Raw genomic sequence first — 14,916 nt, forward strand, 5'->3', positions numbered from 1 at the left:
TGAATGGGCTGCCAAATGAGAAATGCTATGGTGTATGAGACTGCAAGAGATTATTTAGGTATATATTTAATTTTTTTATGGAACAAGGGGAAACAGTCTCATGTCCTATGGATTAATAAGGCTGCTGTAACTAATTTCACAGGGAGCCGCAACTGTCTCTCTTTCCTGTGCTCAAAACTTAAGTAGAGCAAAACATGGTTAATCCTTGGATGGGAGATCTACATATAATACCATGCCTAGATTTGGGGAAAAAATTCTCATAAAGAGCCGAGGGAAAAAAATCTCATAAAGAGCCGAGGTAGCGCAGTGGTTAGGGTGCAGTACTGCAGGCCACTTCATCTGACTGTTACCTGCAGTTCAGCGGTTCAAATCTCACCGGCTCAAGGTTGACTCAGCCTTCCATCCTTCCGAGGTGGGTGAAATGAGGACCCAGACTGTGGGGGCGATATGCTGACTCTGTAAACTGCTTAGAGAGGCCTGAAAGCCCTATGAAGCGGTATATAACTCTAACTGCTATTGTTATTGCTATAAAATCTCACACTATTTTGGTGTTGTTGACAACAGAACTGCATAGACAGGAGTGTGAAATAATCAGAAATCGAACTTATTTTGAAGACTTGCTATACCTGAACTGCAAAGTATCTGCAGATGGTTGCAAAGAGATCAATCTAGTAAGCTGCTGTATATTTGAACTTCTAGATGTGTTAGTCCTATTTTAGTGGCATGTCTTATTAACTTGATTGAAATTTGAGCAAGCAGAATCAACAACAACTTCCATTCTCTGTCTTTAAAAGATCTCTTAGCTGCGCATTGATAAAGTGCCATGCCAGCTGCTTCTCTGACTGAACACAATGCTATGAAAATAGTTTGTCCCGATATATCTAGTCAACAAACAAAAGCATGCATTCACATATGAGGGTTGTGCATCAGAGCAGATGTTCAACAAATCTGTCTAAAAATATATACATTTATATCTTGAAAGTGTCCGATTAGATCAAGGAATTATTTGTGCATTGCTTTAATTTATGTTGCCTCTGGCCTGAAAGTGAGCTCTCTTAAACGCCTCTGGTTTTTGGCTTAATTAAAAATACAGCCTTGAAATTCTTATTCTTCATCCCCCGCCGTCCCATGTTTGATTGTTTTACACGGTAAGTCCTTTTAATGTTAAAAAGAGTAACCACAGTGGAACTGACCTTTACTTTTTCTGTAATTCTTTTATCTTATCAACATTCCTTTGGGTAGGAACTGGCTTCTTGGTGTGTAGCTGCTCTGTGAAATTAAACTCTCTGATTTATAATTGGGGCATGCTTGTTTGCATTTAAACCTAAAAAAAAAATCATGGTGAGCTCCCACATGCTCTTACGTGATGAAAGCCAATTTTAAAACCAAACAAAGCCAGAATTATAAAGTGTGATTCAAAGTACTGAACATCTGAACTTTCTTTATTCATTACTGTACTAGTTTGAAGGTAGCAAATGATATACGATAGTGAGCCCTCCTTAAAAAAAAAAAGATATCACATATTATGACTATGTGGCAGAAGTGGGTTCCTACCAGTTTGCACCTATTCGGAAGAACCGGTTCGTCAAATCTACCGAACCGGTTAGAAAAAGTTCCACCAGTGGACCCGGAAAGCAGGCCACACCTACAGAAGAGGTTCCAAACTTTTTTGAAACCCACCACTGGTCCTTGGATATGATTATTCTACACTATCATGCTCCTATTTATAAAACTCAGTGCCTCTGTGAAAGGTAAGGATGACTACTGCGTTTGTGGTGCAATCAGAACATTGCGTGCGTTGAAGTTGTTTTAACGCAAACCAAAGATGCCTTTTAAAAAACAAGTTTGCATCCTATTCTTATGCAGGCCAGTGCTGTGTGTGAGGTAATTTAAGGTGGTTCTGACAAGTGTCGTCGGCATCTTCATATCCGGTCACATGGGCGGCAAGCCACTCCCATCTGGTCACATGGGCAGCAAGCCACTCCCACAAAGGAGGCTACACCCCCAGAGTAGCTTCGAACAATCTTTGAAACCCACCACTGGTCCTTGGATATGATTATTCTACACTATCATGCTCCTATTTATAAAACTCAGTGCCTCTGTGAAAGGTAAGGATGACTACTGCGTTTGTGGTGCAATCAGAACATTGCGTGTGTTGAAGTTGTTTTAACGCAAACCAAAGATGCCTTTTAAAAAACAGGTGTACATCATATTCTTATGCATGCCAGTGCTGTGTTTGGGGTAATTTAAGGTGGTTCTGACAAGTGTCGTCGGCATCTTCATATCCGGTCACATGGGCGGCAAGCCACTCCCATCCGGTCACATGGGTGGCAAGCCACTCCCAGAAAGGAGGCCACACCCACAGAGGAGGTTCGAACAACTTTTGAAACCCACCACTGCTATGTGGCTTAATATTTTGCACATAGGGACAGTGAAAGTTGCAAAGTTCAGTTGCATGAATGGTCTGCCTTTGATGCAAGCTGCAGATATCCTTTTTTTAAAAACAGGGAGCAATAATAATCAATCCGTCCACTTAAATTAACGTTTTAATGAATTTAATATTTTAACATTTAAAAAATTTCATTAATTAATTAATTAACAATCCATATTTGCTAGAGTTGAGCTGCAACTCATTTCTCCCCATCCAGATCATTATAGTTTCTGGGCACTGAGCCAGTTCCTGAACATCATCACTTGCCCTGCACGGGGTAGAGATGCATAATTAGGGATCAACAGCATACTGATACCAAAGCTCATGCTGGCAGAGGACCTCTCCCCGTGGCTTCAAAAGATGCTAAATAGGAGGGCAGAGAGAACTGAGACCTAATACATCCCACATAATAGAGGCCTAGGGTGGATTTCTCCTCCCCAATTAAGCATTGACTGGAACTAACTGTGGAGAAGGGAAGTGTTGTGACTCAGCAGAAGTTTGCTGTGAGTTGAGTCGAGATGCAAGATTAACAAGGCAGCTGGGGCTCATTAGTGTCGTCTTCTGGTGATAAAAGGACGGATGGTGCCACGCCCTGGTTGCAGGAGTCAACGTTCATCATTCATCGGTTGTGGTTTGTTTGTGAGAGACACTTGGAGAAGTGATTTGCTTTCTGTAACCCTGATTCAAGGAGACACTTGGAGAAGTGAATTGCTTTGTAAGAGTTTTGTTTTGCATTCTGTTATCTTCTTGCCAGAGACTTTATTTATGTTTATTTTTGGGCTCGCAGCCAGTCTGAGCCGAGGACTGATAAAGTTCTTTCCTTTTAAGTTTGTCTGCCTGTCATCTTTGAACGAGCGGAGAAGGGGGGACAGAACAGGAATTTAACTATTGCAAAATATTGCCTCCAACTTCCGATCCCAGGAGCCTGTCCGGCAAGGTACCATGATCAATGATGTCAAAAGCACTGATGGATTCAGAAGAGCCAGAATGGACACTCCAACATATCTTTCCAAGTGTGACTAATGTTGTCTGGGTACTGTGGCCCAGTCCAAATCCTGACTAAAAACGGTCCAGATAATCCATAACCACCCAAAGATGGCTTTAGTTCAAGTTACGTAATATTTTGCAATTGTTTCTGATTTTTTTTCCCATCAGAGAGTCTATTAATCTCCAAACATTTTGCTTTCAGCGCTTTTATAAATCCAAATATTGGCATTTGCTGAATTGAACATGGCTTGTCTATAAACTTTATTTATCAAACATTACCCCTTTTTATTCACTTCTTTGGAATTTTATTCACTTGCTTTGAATAATTGGATTTGCGGTTATTTGCCAAGATGGTGCCGTTTTGCGAATGTGCCGAGGAAAATACAATTTGCTCCAGTATTCCATTATAATGTTTACATTGCCTCCTTTCAAAATAAATTTTATTGGCTTTTATTTTGCTCATCCACAAATTGTGCTGCCTAGACTTGGCACCAATTGATGTCCCCTTATTGCAAGCTATTTCAACTGCATAGTGATGAGTTTATGCAGATTATTTTCCAGAGATGGCACACTGAATTCAGCAGTGGACCAAGCTCATTCTGCTAATCATTAGAATATAGGCAAAATATTAAGCACGGGAAATCATTTAAAAATGCTACATATTTAGATATTACAAATGCTGAGGTTGCCTTTTATTTCTCTTACTACATTTAGATGTGCAAATGGCATGAGTCGGTAGGATTGCATTTTATTACCTTAGGATAGCATGCAAAGTACAATCTTTCTTAGAAATCACCCAGTTGTGATGACCTGAGCTGTCTATTCGTAACAAATTCTTCTTTTTAAAAGAAATTGTGCCTGGCTTAAAATACATATTTTCACTTTCATTGCGGTCTTCAGACAGCAATTAACTTAAAAAATAACAGCAAAGTTTGAAACTTTCAAGAAGAAAGGGAGCAATCCTTCCACATTGGAAGACACGTTGCTCTTATTCCTGGTAGCCAAAACAAGTTAGGGAGGATCATTTTTCCATTAAAGAACCAGGAAATTATTGGTTCTGCTTTCATTTTTGCAGATTACTTTATTTGTTCCCCTATTAAAAATCAGCAGGGAATTTCTATTCTATTCTGTTCTGTTCTATTCTATTTATTAAATTTATAGGCCGCCCAATCCCGAAGCAGTCCGGGCGGCTTACAGAAATAACATTTCACAAAAAAAGGTAAAAAGACAAACAGAAGAGAACAGATTAAAAAGAAACACAGCATGCACCCAGTCTAAGCGGGGCTGGACCTCGGTCAAGAGGTCAACAGCCCCAGGCCTGCTGGAATAGCCAGGTTTTAATCGCTTTTCGGAAGGCCATAAGAGTGGGTAGGGCCCGGATCTCTGAGGGTAGTTCGTTCCATAGGGCCGGAGCAGCAACAGAGAAGGCCCTCCTCCGAGGTGCCGCCAGCCGACATTGTCTAGCTGATGGCACCTGGAGAAGACCCACCCTGTGCGATCTTATCGGTCTTAGGGAGGTGTGCGGCAGAAGACGGTCTTGTAGATATCCAGGTCCTGAGCCATGTAGGGCTCACCATCTACCATCACTTATTTATAGTTGAATTTTGATAGCATGATCCCAAATTTATTGGGTGATGAACTAACAGAACTTGTCCTTAGGTATTGGGCCTAAACAGTAAAGTCTGATTGATTGGCATTTTTCTACAAGTTCTATAGACACTCAAGCATTTAACCATGTCTATATATGAATAGAAGGCTAAGTATTGTATATTAAGCATGAGTAGAAAGCTAAGGGTTGTGTGTAGGAGACAAAGGGGAAGAGCCTGTGTGTGGGGTCAAAATATGTATTAGCTAAAATCTCTACATAACCACAAATGCCCTAAGTCCAACCCACTTTGAATTCCATTGATCCCTATCCAACTTCCAGCAGCTGCTAACCATTAGTTGAGAATATTCCTCTGCATAGTCATTATCCATCAATCTATTTAATTGGAACATCACATGTGGTCCTGCCTGACATTGTGTTAAAAGAATTGGAAGATGGAAAGCCGAGGTGGCGCAGTGGTTAGGGTGCAGTACTGCAGGCCACTTCAGCTGACTGTTATCTGCAGTTCGGCGGTTCTAATCTCACCGGCTCAAGGTTGACTCAGCCTTCCATCCTTCCGAGGTGGGTGAAATGAGGACCCAGACTGTGGGGGCGACATGCTGACTCTGTAAACCGCTTAGAGAGGGCTGAAAGCCCTTTGAAGCGGTATATAAGTCTAACTGCTACTATAACACTATATTATTGAAATTGTACCTTTTTATTTCATCTTCTAATATACATGATTTCTTTCTGAAATTCCTGTAGCATGTAAATATGCATGTGTTTACAACTCAACTTCATTATTTCCATACACAACTCAAGGCATTGAATATATCTAACACTTCTTCCTCCCCCCCCCCCTATGACAGCCTCTCTGAGGTGAATTGGGATAAGACAGACAAGGTCATCCAGTTGACTTACATGGCTAAGAACACAACAGTTTTCTAGCCTAAGGCCTTTACCATTAGAGTAGACCAAACTGGCTCTAAGACTTTCTCATGGCATAAGTTGCATATTACTCTGCATAGCACAGTAATATCATCATCTTTCATACAAGATAGCACTAAGAAAATATTTTGAGTCTCTTACTGATAGCCTTAGGCAAGTCATATTTTTTGTCCTGTTCTCCACTTTCATTCATAATGTTCATTTTACAGAACTATTCTAAATTAAGGCAAACCATGACAGTATTGCTAATTGTGACTGACTATATTTTTTAAAAAATGTCTAAACTACAGATTCCTAAAATTCCTTCTTTGTTATTATGTCTGGGTTGGTAAACAGATAAAAATAATCCTTCATGTTAATATCATGGACAGACGAAATAAATAAAATGACTTCATAAATTTATTTTCTTATAAAAGGAACATTTGCAATTCTTTCCAAGGGGAAATAAGATCGATCTATCTATCTATCTATCTATCTATCTATCTATCTATCTATCTATCTATCTATCTATCTATCTATCTATCTATCTATCTATCTATCTATCTATCTATCTATCTATCTATCTATCTACCTACCTACCTACCTACCTACCTACCTACCTACCTACCTACCTACCTACCTCTCCATCTATCTCTCCATCTATCTCTCCATCTATCTCTCCATCTCTCCATCTCTCCATCTCTCCATCTCTCCATCTCTCCATCTCTCCATCTCTCCATCTCTCCATCTCTCCATCTATCCATCTATCCATCTATCTATCTATCTATCATCTATCTATCTATCTATCTATCTATCTATCTATCTATCTATCTATCTATCTATCATGTCTGTCTGTCTGTCTGTCTGTCTGTCTGTCTGTCTGTCTGTCTGTCTATCTATCTATCTATCTATCTATCTATCTATCTATCTATCTATCTATCTATCTATCTATCTATCTATCTATCTATCTATCTATGGATATATGAAAATAGGGTCTTTTTGAAAAGACACATTCCTGTGCTCAAATTGTTAATAATTTAGTAGCTACATTTAATGAGATTAGCAAACATAGTTCTTATTTAACAGAATTAATCACAAAATACTTGGGATAAATATAAATTAAATGTGATATTTACTTCTGCATGCCCACATACCTGTTGTTACTTTGATGTCTATTAAAGGAAAATTGTTTTTGTAATGTTTTATACAATGATATGTGTTGATAATTATGTGAAATAAATGACAGAGACCTAAGCCTTCAAATTTCTAACATTGTTCACATAACAGAGTCCAGCTTCATGGATTTTCAGAGACAAGAGTAAAATTTGTAGCTGTAAAACTAAAAATGTAGTTTATAAGACTTGCAAACAATAATAGCAGCTGTCATAGCCACCATTTTATCTTCATAGAATTTGTCTGAAATGACATATTGTATTGCAGTGATGGTAATTGCCATTGAGTGACAGTTTTTTTTTTAAAAAAAAACATAGTATACTGCCATGTCCCCGTAAGTGTTCCCAAATGTGTCCTTGTTTTTGCATATAAAAAAATCCCACATTTTTGCTAAACTATTTGAAAAGTGAAAAGCGAGCATTATGCAATATATGACTGCTAGGAAGTGCTGCAAGGATTTTTATTCAGTGAAGTTAGTGCTGATCATTTTTACCCCTTTTTAGTTTGAAATTCGAAATATAATAAAAGTTCTGCCTATAATAACATTTCTGCCTAAGTCAAAAGGAAACTATTAACGCTAGTCCTCAACTTACAACCATATGTTATTCTTTAGAGTCGAGGTAGCGCAGTGGTTAGGGTGCAGTACTGCAGGCCACTTCAGCTGACTGTTATCTGCAGTTCAGCAGTTCTAATCTCACCGGCTCAAGGTTGACTCAGCCTTCCATCCTTCCGAGGTGGGTGAAATGAGGACCCGGACTGTGGGGGAAATATATGCTGACTCTGTAAACCGCTTAGAGAGGGCTGAAAGCCCTATGAAGCGGTATACAAGTCTAACTGCTATTGCTATTGCTATGTTAGCAACTATTCAGAGTTACAACAGGATTGACATAAGAGACTTATGTGGACTTTGTGCTTGAGGTGGGGAAAAAAATGAAACTTTGATTTTTTGAGTTTTACTGATTAGATTGATTTGTCGTTATAGAAATGGCTATTATGGAAAAGCAAAAAGTCAAGGTGTGATGTTCATGCTTTATTTTACGGCAACAGAGGGAGTCGGAAGTCAAGACCTTTTTTTTCCGCTTTCCTCTCTCTTCCCCAATTCTCTTTCCCCCTTCTCCTCCCCTATGTGTCTCACTATTTGCTTTCGTATTTTATTTTATAAACCACGGGTGTCAAACTCATGCTGTCATGCTGCCGTCACGTGATGCTTCATGACATTTTTCCCATTTGAGGAGCTGGGGTAGGTGTGGCCTGCCTGTGACGAATCAGGCCTGCGGGTCACCAGTTTGACACCCCTGCTATAAACTATAAAATGTTAAACACACACTCCCCACCCCCTAAAAAAGGAAAAGAAATTCTGATCCGAATTGTGGTATCATAAAATGGGGGCTACCTGTAAAACAATCTGTGTTACTGAGGAAAAGTAACTGAATATATGATTCTTTGGGGAAGAAAATCATGCACGTCCATATACCAGTTGTATATTCCAGAAATACACTGCAAATCTATTTTGTATTATGCAGATTAACTGGGGAATACTCTCACAGTCTAGTAAGAATCATAAAGTTTAAAGGGCCCGCTCATTTGCATAATTGCTTTTCTTTGTTGAAAATCCTATAAAATATTTTTTAAAATATCCAAGAATGAAGTTTTTTTTCTGCCTGAGTTATGACAGGTTGTATCATTTGGGATATAGTTTTTGGGAATCATTATATTTGCTAATGTAAGCATCTTCTTAAAATGTAAGGTGATCTTTCAGCCACATTTTTATAAATCTTAGCAGAAATTTGATTTTGACTTGATTTGGTTTTTCCTACCTTGTATGTAATTTTTACAAAAATGCAAAAATTAGTAAAAAAAAAAAACTAGGGTGCATCTTATTAAAATATACATATGCACAACCATTCCAAATCTATATGAAGATAAGAGATGTTCACATTTTAAGATTCTTATATGTAAATGTATAGCTTGAATTAGTTAAATAAACAGGCAACTGAAATATAACACAAGCTGATTTGGACATTTTGGACCGAAAAACCAGGAAACTAATGACAATGCACTACAGTTTACATCCATGTGGTGATACTGATAGACTCTACCTGCCCCAAAAATCAGGTGGCAGAGGATTATTACAAGTGAAGCAAACAGTTGAAGAAGAAAAACATGCACTGGCTGATTATTTAAAAGAAAGTCAAGAACATCTATTAATTGAAGTAAAGAACAAAAATCTATTGAAGGTCCAACAGACAAAACAAGAATACAGAAAAGATGTGATAAAATCAAGAATGGAGAGTTGGCAGAACAAAGCACTGCATGGCCAATTTCTGGGAAAAATAAAAGATAAAGTGGACAGTGGTCAATTCAGGATTACAACAACATCAATATGTCAACCTTCTTAACAAAAGTGAGACTGAAAAATTCTTCACCAGTTCCTTAGTTTTACTAATTAAATTCACTCATTTTACTACCTATAGCAATTTTCTTCTTTTTTTCTTTTTTTCCCTACTCATGGTTCCAAAATAACAACAATGATAACAACAGCAATAGGGGGAAATTATTTTAGAAAAACAATGAATTGTCATAGCTGGAAAAACTTAACATTAAAAACATCATTCTTGTAGGAATAAAATATCCAGATTCATGAGAATTTCAGCAAATGTGAGCAAAATTCAGAACGTTAATCTACGGAGTTGTAAATTCAGTTTGTAAGAAATTGCCTGAATCACACTTTTTTTGTTTGATATTATTTGAGACGGATCTAAATGGTAACATCAAATGTCTACAAGGTGGCTCTTATTTTTCAAATATGTCTGTTGTTGGCTAACTGCCTTGTACAACGATCTCAAGATAGCTAAAATATTTTGTATTTCATGAGATTTGATCATTATATTATCTGGAGTTTGAGCAAGGAAAGTTTTTTTTTTAAAGTATTACAATTTAAACAAGAGACAGTGTTCCGCCTAAGGCAGGGCTGTCAAACTTGCAACCCGCGGCTCGGATGTGTCACATGCTAGGCACGCTCACACCCAGTTTAGTGAAGGGGGAAAAAGTACTGATACACCACATGATGATGACTTGAGTATAACACTGGTCTAAGGCATATTCAGAAAAGCTGATCTGGCATCTCCAAGACCCATGGTATCACACTTGAGAAGATACTTGTCTATGATCACTGCCAGAGAGTATGGAAATTGGTCTGAGTTAATATAAAACTGATTCAAGTTACTGCTAGAAGTAGCTTGAAATGTGCATACCAGTTCTATGTAATCACACATGCTTGACATAGATATTTCATTTCTATGATAGTTTCAGGCTGATAATTACTTTGAAACCAGGGCAAGGGATGACATTTAGGGATGACATCTTCTCATATAATGGTTTCAAATTTATATTAAGCGTTTGATGTCTTCGCCATTTTGTATAAGAAAAATAAATATGCTTTTGATTGGAATGTGTGGCTTCCATAATGCAGCTTTCAGTCCCTTGATAAAATCACTGTTGGTGAGCTGAATTATATTTTAGTTTGACACGGTTTCAAGGAATATTCTTTTCACCATTACTGTGAATAGGTTCAGAGGACACTGAATGGAATCATCATAAATGAACCATGCTTATAAAGAAGACCAGCCTAGGGGTCTTCACTGCTTTTCCTTTTCAATCTTCTTTCTGAGAAAGCGGCTAGCTGAATCTGAGAAATCAGCACTAAGGATAATTTAAGAGAAATGTAGCGTCAATGATTTATGGACTTCTATCAAGTATAGAATACTTTTGAAATAGATCTTGCACTTTATCATAACACATATTTAAAGTCACCCACCAGAACTTAAAAGCTATCATTGTTCTTTTCTTTGGGAATCCAGTGTCATTAAAAAAAATCCATCTGGGTATATTGTAACCTGAACTTACGTGAAGGGGGAACCTAAAGCGTATTTCACCTTGTTCCCAAATGCTCTCTTGTATTTTGAATCAGGAGAGACACTCACAGTCTGATCCCATGAAAGCAGAGCTGTTTCTGATTAGACACTAAAGGTTCTTCTTAGATTTTTAATCTTCCTCTTAAGTTCAGATCAGATGTTGAAATAATATGGAAACTTTCCATGGAAGTATGCCTTTTTTGCTTTAAAAATAGCCACCTTAATTTTATCATTCATTTGAATTCATTTAATCATTTTGAAAAGCTTTAATTCTACTTTTAAGATCATAGTATTATCTCCCCTCCGCTCATAAGTGAGAAATGAAAGCTCTCTCCACCTTGGGCAGTTTAATTTGGATATAGCTAAGATGCTGAGCTTGTCAATCAGAATGATCGGCAGTTTGGCGGTTCGAATCCCTAGCGCTGTGTAACGGAGTGAGCTCCCGTTACTTGTCCCAGCTTCTGCCAACCTAGCAGTTCAAAAGCATGTAAAAATGCAAGTACAAATATAGGGACCACTTTGGTTGGAAGGTAATAGCATTTAGTCATGCCACCCACTTGGCCACGGAGACATCTTTGGACAGCGCTGGATCTTCGGCTTTGAAACAGAGATGAGCACTGCCCCCTAGAGTCAGAAACGACTAGCACATATGTGGGAGGGGAACCTTTACTAGATTGTGCAGGTTGAGAAGGACAGGCATTTACTTCAAGAGTTCTTGGTGTTGCAGTTTCCTCCTCTTTTTCTAACAGTGCTAATAACCCCACCCCCCGCCATTCCCCCTTAATATGAGAGGTATAAGCTTGGAAGCCGGAGAAGTTGTGTTCAGAGTGCGGCAGGGGCGAAACTGGTGGATTGCTAAAATATACAATTCATTCTTTAAAAATTGTCTAAAATGTAAAGAATAGGTAGCAAAGTTCAACAGTTTGGGGAAATGATTTGCACCGGAATGAAACAAATCTTAACAGTTCAGTTCTCATTTCAACCTATAAAATTTCATTAAAATTTACAAAACCACAAATTCCCCCAAAACACACTAAATTAGCTTTGTATATGTTAACCGGTGTAGGGATACCATATAGCATTTATTGGAAGGAATCTCTATAAAAGAATGGCTAATTTTGTTAGGGACTACACCATGGCATTCAAAATAGCTTTGTTGACATAAAATTTAATTCAAATCTGAAACCATTTTTATATTATAACTAAATACCACACCTAAAGCAGGCGTTTCTCTATGAATGAGATCTACATTTTAATTTTAAAATATTTCTATATTAGATCAGAAATTTTACTGACATGGATAGAATTTAGTATAGTTCATAATTTTATTCTGCGGCAAATACTCCGCTGTCCACAGTTGTGGATAGTCATGCTTTGTTTATAGCTTAATAGCAATTTCCATGCTTTTCAAACCATACAATATATTCAGTTATTCACAATCAATTAATCATATATTGGAAAATTTTAACCACTATGACGTCTGTAAACCTCTTGTTACTCTTATGCATTTTAGTCTTTTATTCATGTTTTATTCCTATGTTAATTAGTGTGTGCATATACACACACTCAACACACACACACATACTCCACAATATACCCCAGTAGGAGAGATTGATTGTAGTCCCTTCTCCACCCCATTGCTTTCTTACCTTTGCCTTGGCAAGCTGATGATTGGCTGTTTGTGACACCTCTTACTGAGACTAAAGAGCTTATGAGCAATTTTCTGTGCCTTAAGGAATAGTTGTTTCATGCTGGATTCCAGTTGCTCGTAGCGATGCTGGAAATTTGAATCCATTGTCCACAAGTGCAAAATGGCAGATGTGTTGAGGAAATAGTTCATGGGCAGCCTTTTCATAAAGAACTTGAATTCATCTGAAAAATGGCAAAAGGTAGTAATTTTTTTTTTAAAAGTCACACTTCCAAGATCATTCGCGCATCCCCAAAAAACAACAACTCCAATTTATTCACATTTTTTAAAAATTTCTTTCATTTGTCACTATCATGGATGGCAGAAGATGCATCAGAAGAGTATCAGAAGATACTCTTAATTTTCTCTCTATTAAGTTTTAATGTGGCATGAATCTAGCAGATGTGCAATAGTCAACTTTTCACTGTTGCACATCTGATATACTGAAAATTAGCTTATTGCCAGACTGTCTCAAGTTATTTTAATTAAACTTGTAACCCAGAGGTGGTATTCAGCTGGTTCTAGTGAACTGGTAGTGGAAATTTTGAGTCATTCGGAGAACCGACAAATACCACAACTGGCTGGCCGCACCCCCATCTATTCGCTGCCTCTCAAGTCCCAGCTGAAGCCGAGGTGGCACAGTGGTTAGGGTGCAGTACTGCAGGCCACTTCAGCTGACTGTTATTTGCAGTTCAGCGGTTCTAATCTCACTGGCTCAAGGTTGACTCAGCCTTCCATCCTTCCGAGGTGGGTGAAATGAGGACCCAGACTGTGGGGGTGATATGCTGACTCTGTAAACCGCTTAGAGAGGGCTGAAAGCCCTATGAAGCGGTATATAAGTCTAACTGCTATTGCTATTGCTATCTTCATTTGTTGTCCTGCACAGGAAAACAGAGCAGGAAAGCAGGTTAGCGGAGTGGGGAGGGAATGGAGATTTTGCAGTATCCTTCTCCTGCCACGTCCACCAAGCCACGCCCACAGAACAGGTAGTAAAAAAGTTTGAATCTCACCACTGTTGTAATCCCATATATATATTTACATTTGGTAATGCACAGGCTATAAAATCAGGAAGCTTTTCTTTAGAGTAAAAAATTGCAAAGCCCTAATTTTGACACATCACAGAAGTTAAGGAAGAAGTGGGTAATGTTCGGAGTGGCATTAGGTCCATACAAAATGCATTCTTGTTGTTCAAGGACTGTTAAATTTATTCTAACAAAATGCACATAGTTTCTTGGAATGATGTTATAACTTTTGAGCAAAAGAGGATTCTTTTTTATTTATTTTTTTGCTTTTCAATTAAAGCAGGGATGGAAATGTTTCTCCTTAAGTTCTTCCTTAAATGAATCCATCTAACAATTTCAAAAGTAACAGGAACAATTTGAAGTAGTGCTTCCAATTTTTCAATTAACTGCCGTAGTTATAAATACTCATCTGGGTTTTGACACATAAAGTGGAAGTTATTTACGGACTGAGAACAAGAGCTTTTATCCTTCCTCTTTCTCTCAATGCGAAGACAGCAGAAGGGATTGGGGCTTGCAATGCCTATAGTTTCATACTAACAAACCATGAATTTTTATTTTTTTTTGTTACGTGCAAACAGAGCCATTGCAAGATGCTTGCTCCGTGTTTCTTTCTGAACTCTTAAGTCTACAATCCTTTAAATTATTTGAACAGCAGAAGATTGCATGCAGCAGAGATGCCAGAATGAGTCACTCTAGGGAACTGTGTGCAGTGCTGAATTTTTTGAGAACAGTGAACAGGAGGAAGAAATTGCTAACAATCATTTCAATAAGATGCCACTAAAAATCGGGGGGGGGGGGGAATAACCCAACAACGGGCCCATCACTCAAGCACACAATGTAGCAAGACCTGAGCTGCACCAGACATAAACTATAATTTAAGCAATATAATTCCCATTTAGATTAGAAATATTGGAAGTAGATATTTTCTAGTTAGAAGAATTTACTTAACGCAGGTAAAATGGGAAAGGCTGTCTTGTGTTTAACAATTGATAGTAAATTCAGCTCTCTGTAGAATATATTTAACATTGCCCCAGCAAAAAAAATAAGCATTTTAAAGGCTGCCTAGGCAGCATGTTAAATGGCCTTTATTTGTCAGTTCTGACAACACTTAGAATGCTCCAGTGACATTTTTCTGCCTTATTATTGTAGCTTCTTGCTGATTACACAAAATGTACATGAATAACTGATGA

General features: G+C 38.0%; 1 protein-coding gene across 4 annotated transcripts in view; it reads right to left on the reverse strand.

Moving 5' to 3' along the window:
• Positions 1–14,916, reverse strand: part of BRINP3 (BMP/retinoic acid inducible neural specific 3) — a 243,501-nt gene that overhangs the window by 19,082 nt on the left and 209,503 nt on the right. For all 4 annotated transcript variants that reach the window (XM_087726204.1, XM_087726206.1, XM_087726205.1 and 1 more), the window contains one exon: positions 12,667–12,889. In XM_087726204.1, the coding sequence (XP_087582330.1) occupies positions 12,667–12,889 (223 nt within the window). The remainder of the gene's footprint in view (positions 1–12,666; positions 12,890–14,916) is intronic.

This window comes from Thamnophis sirtalis, unplaced genomic scaffold (genome assembly GCF_051295495.1).
Source record: "Thamnophis sirtalis isolate CommonGarterSnake01/CBP01778 unplaced genomic scaffold, rThaSir2_p1.2 scaffold_12, whole genome shotgun sequence".
In the NCBI taxonomy this organism is placed as follows: domain Eukaryota; kingdom Metazoa; phylum Chordata; class Lepidosauria; order Squamata; family Natricidae; genus Thamnophis; species Thamnophis sirtalis.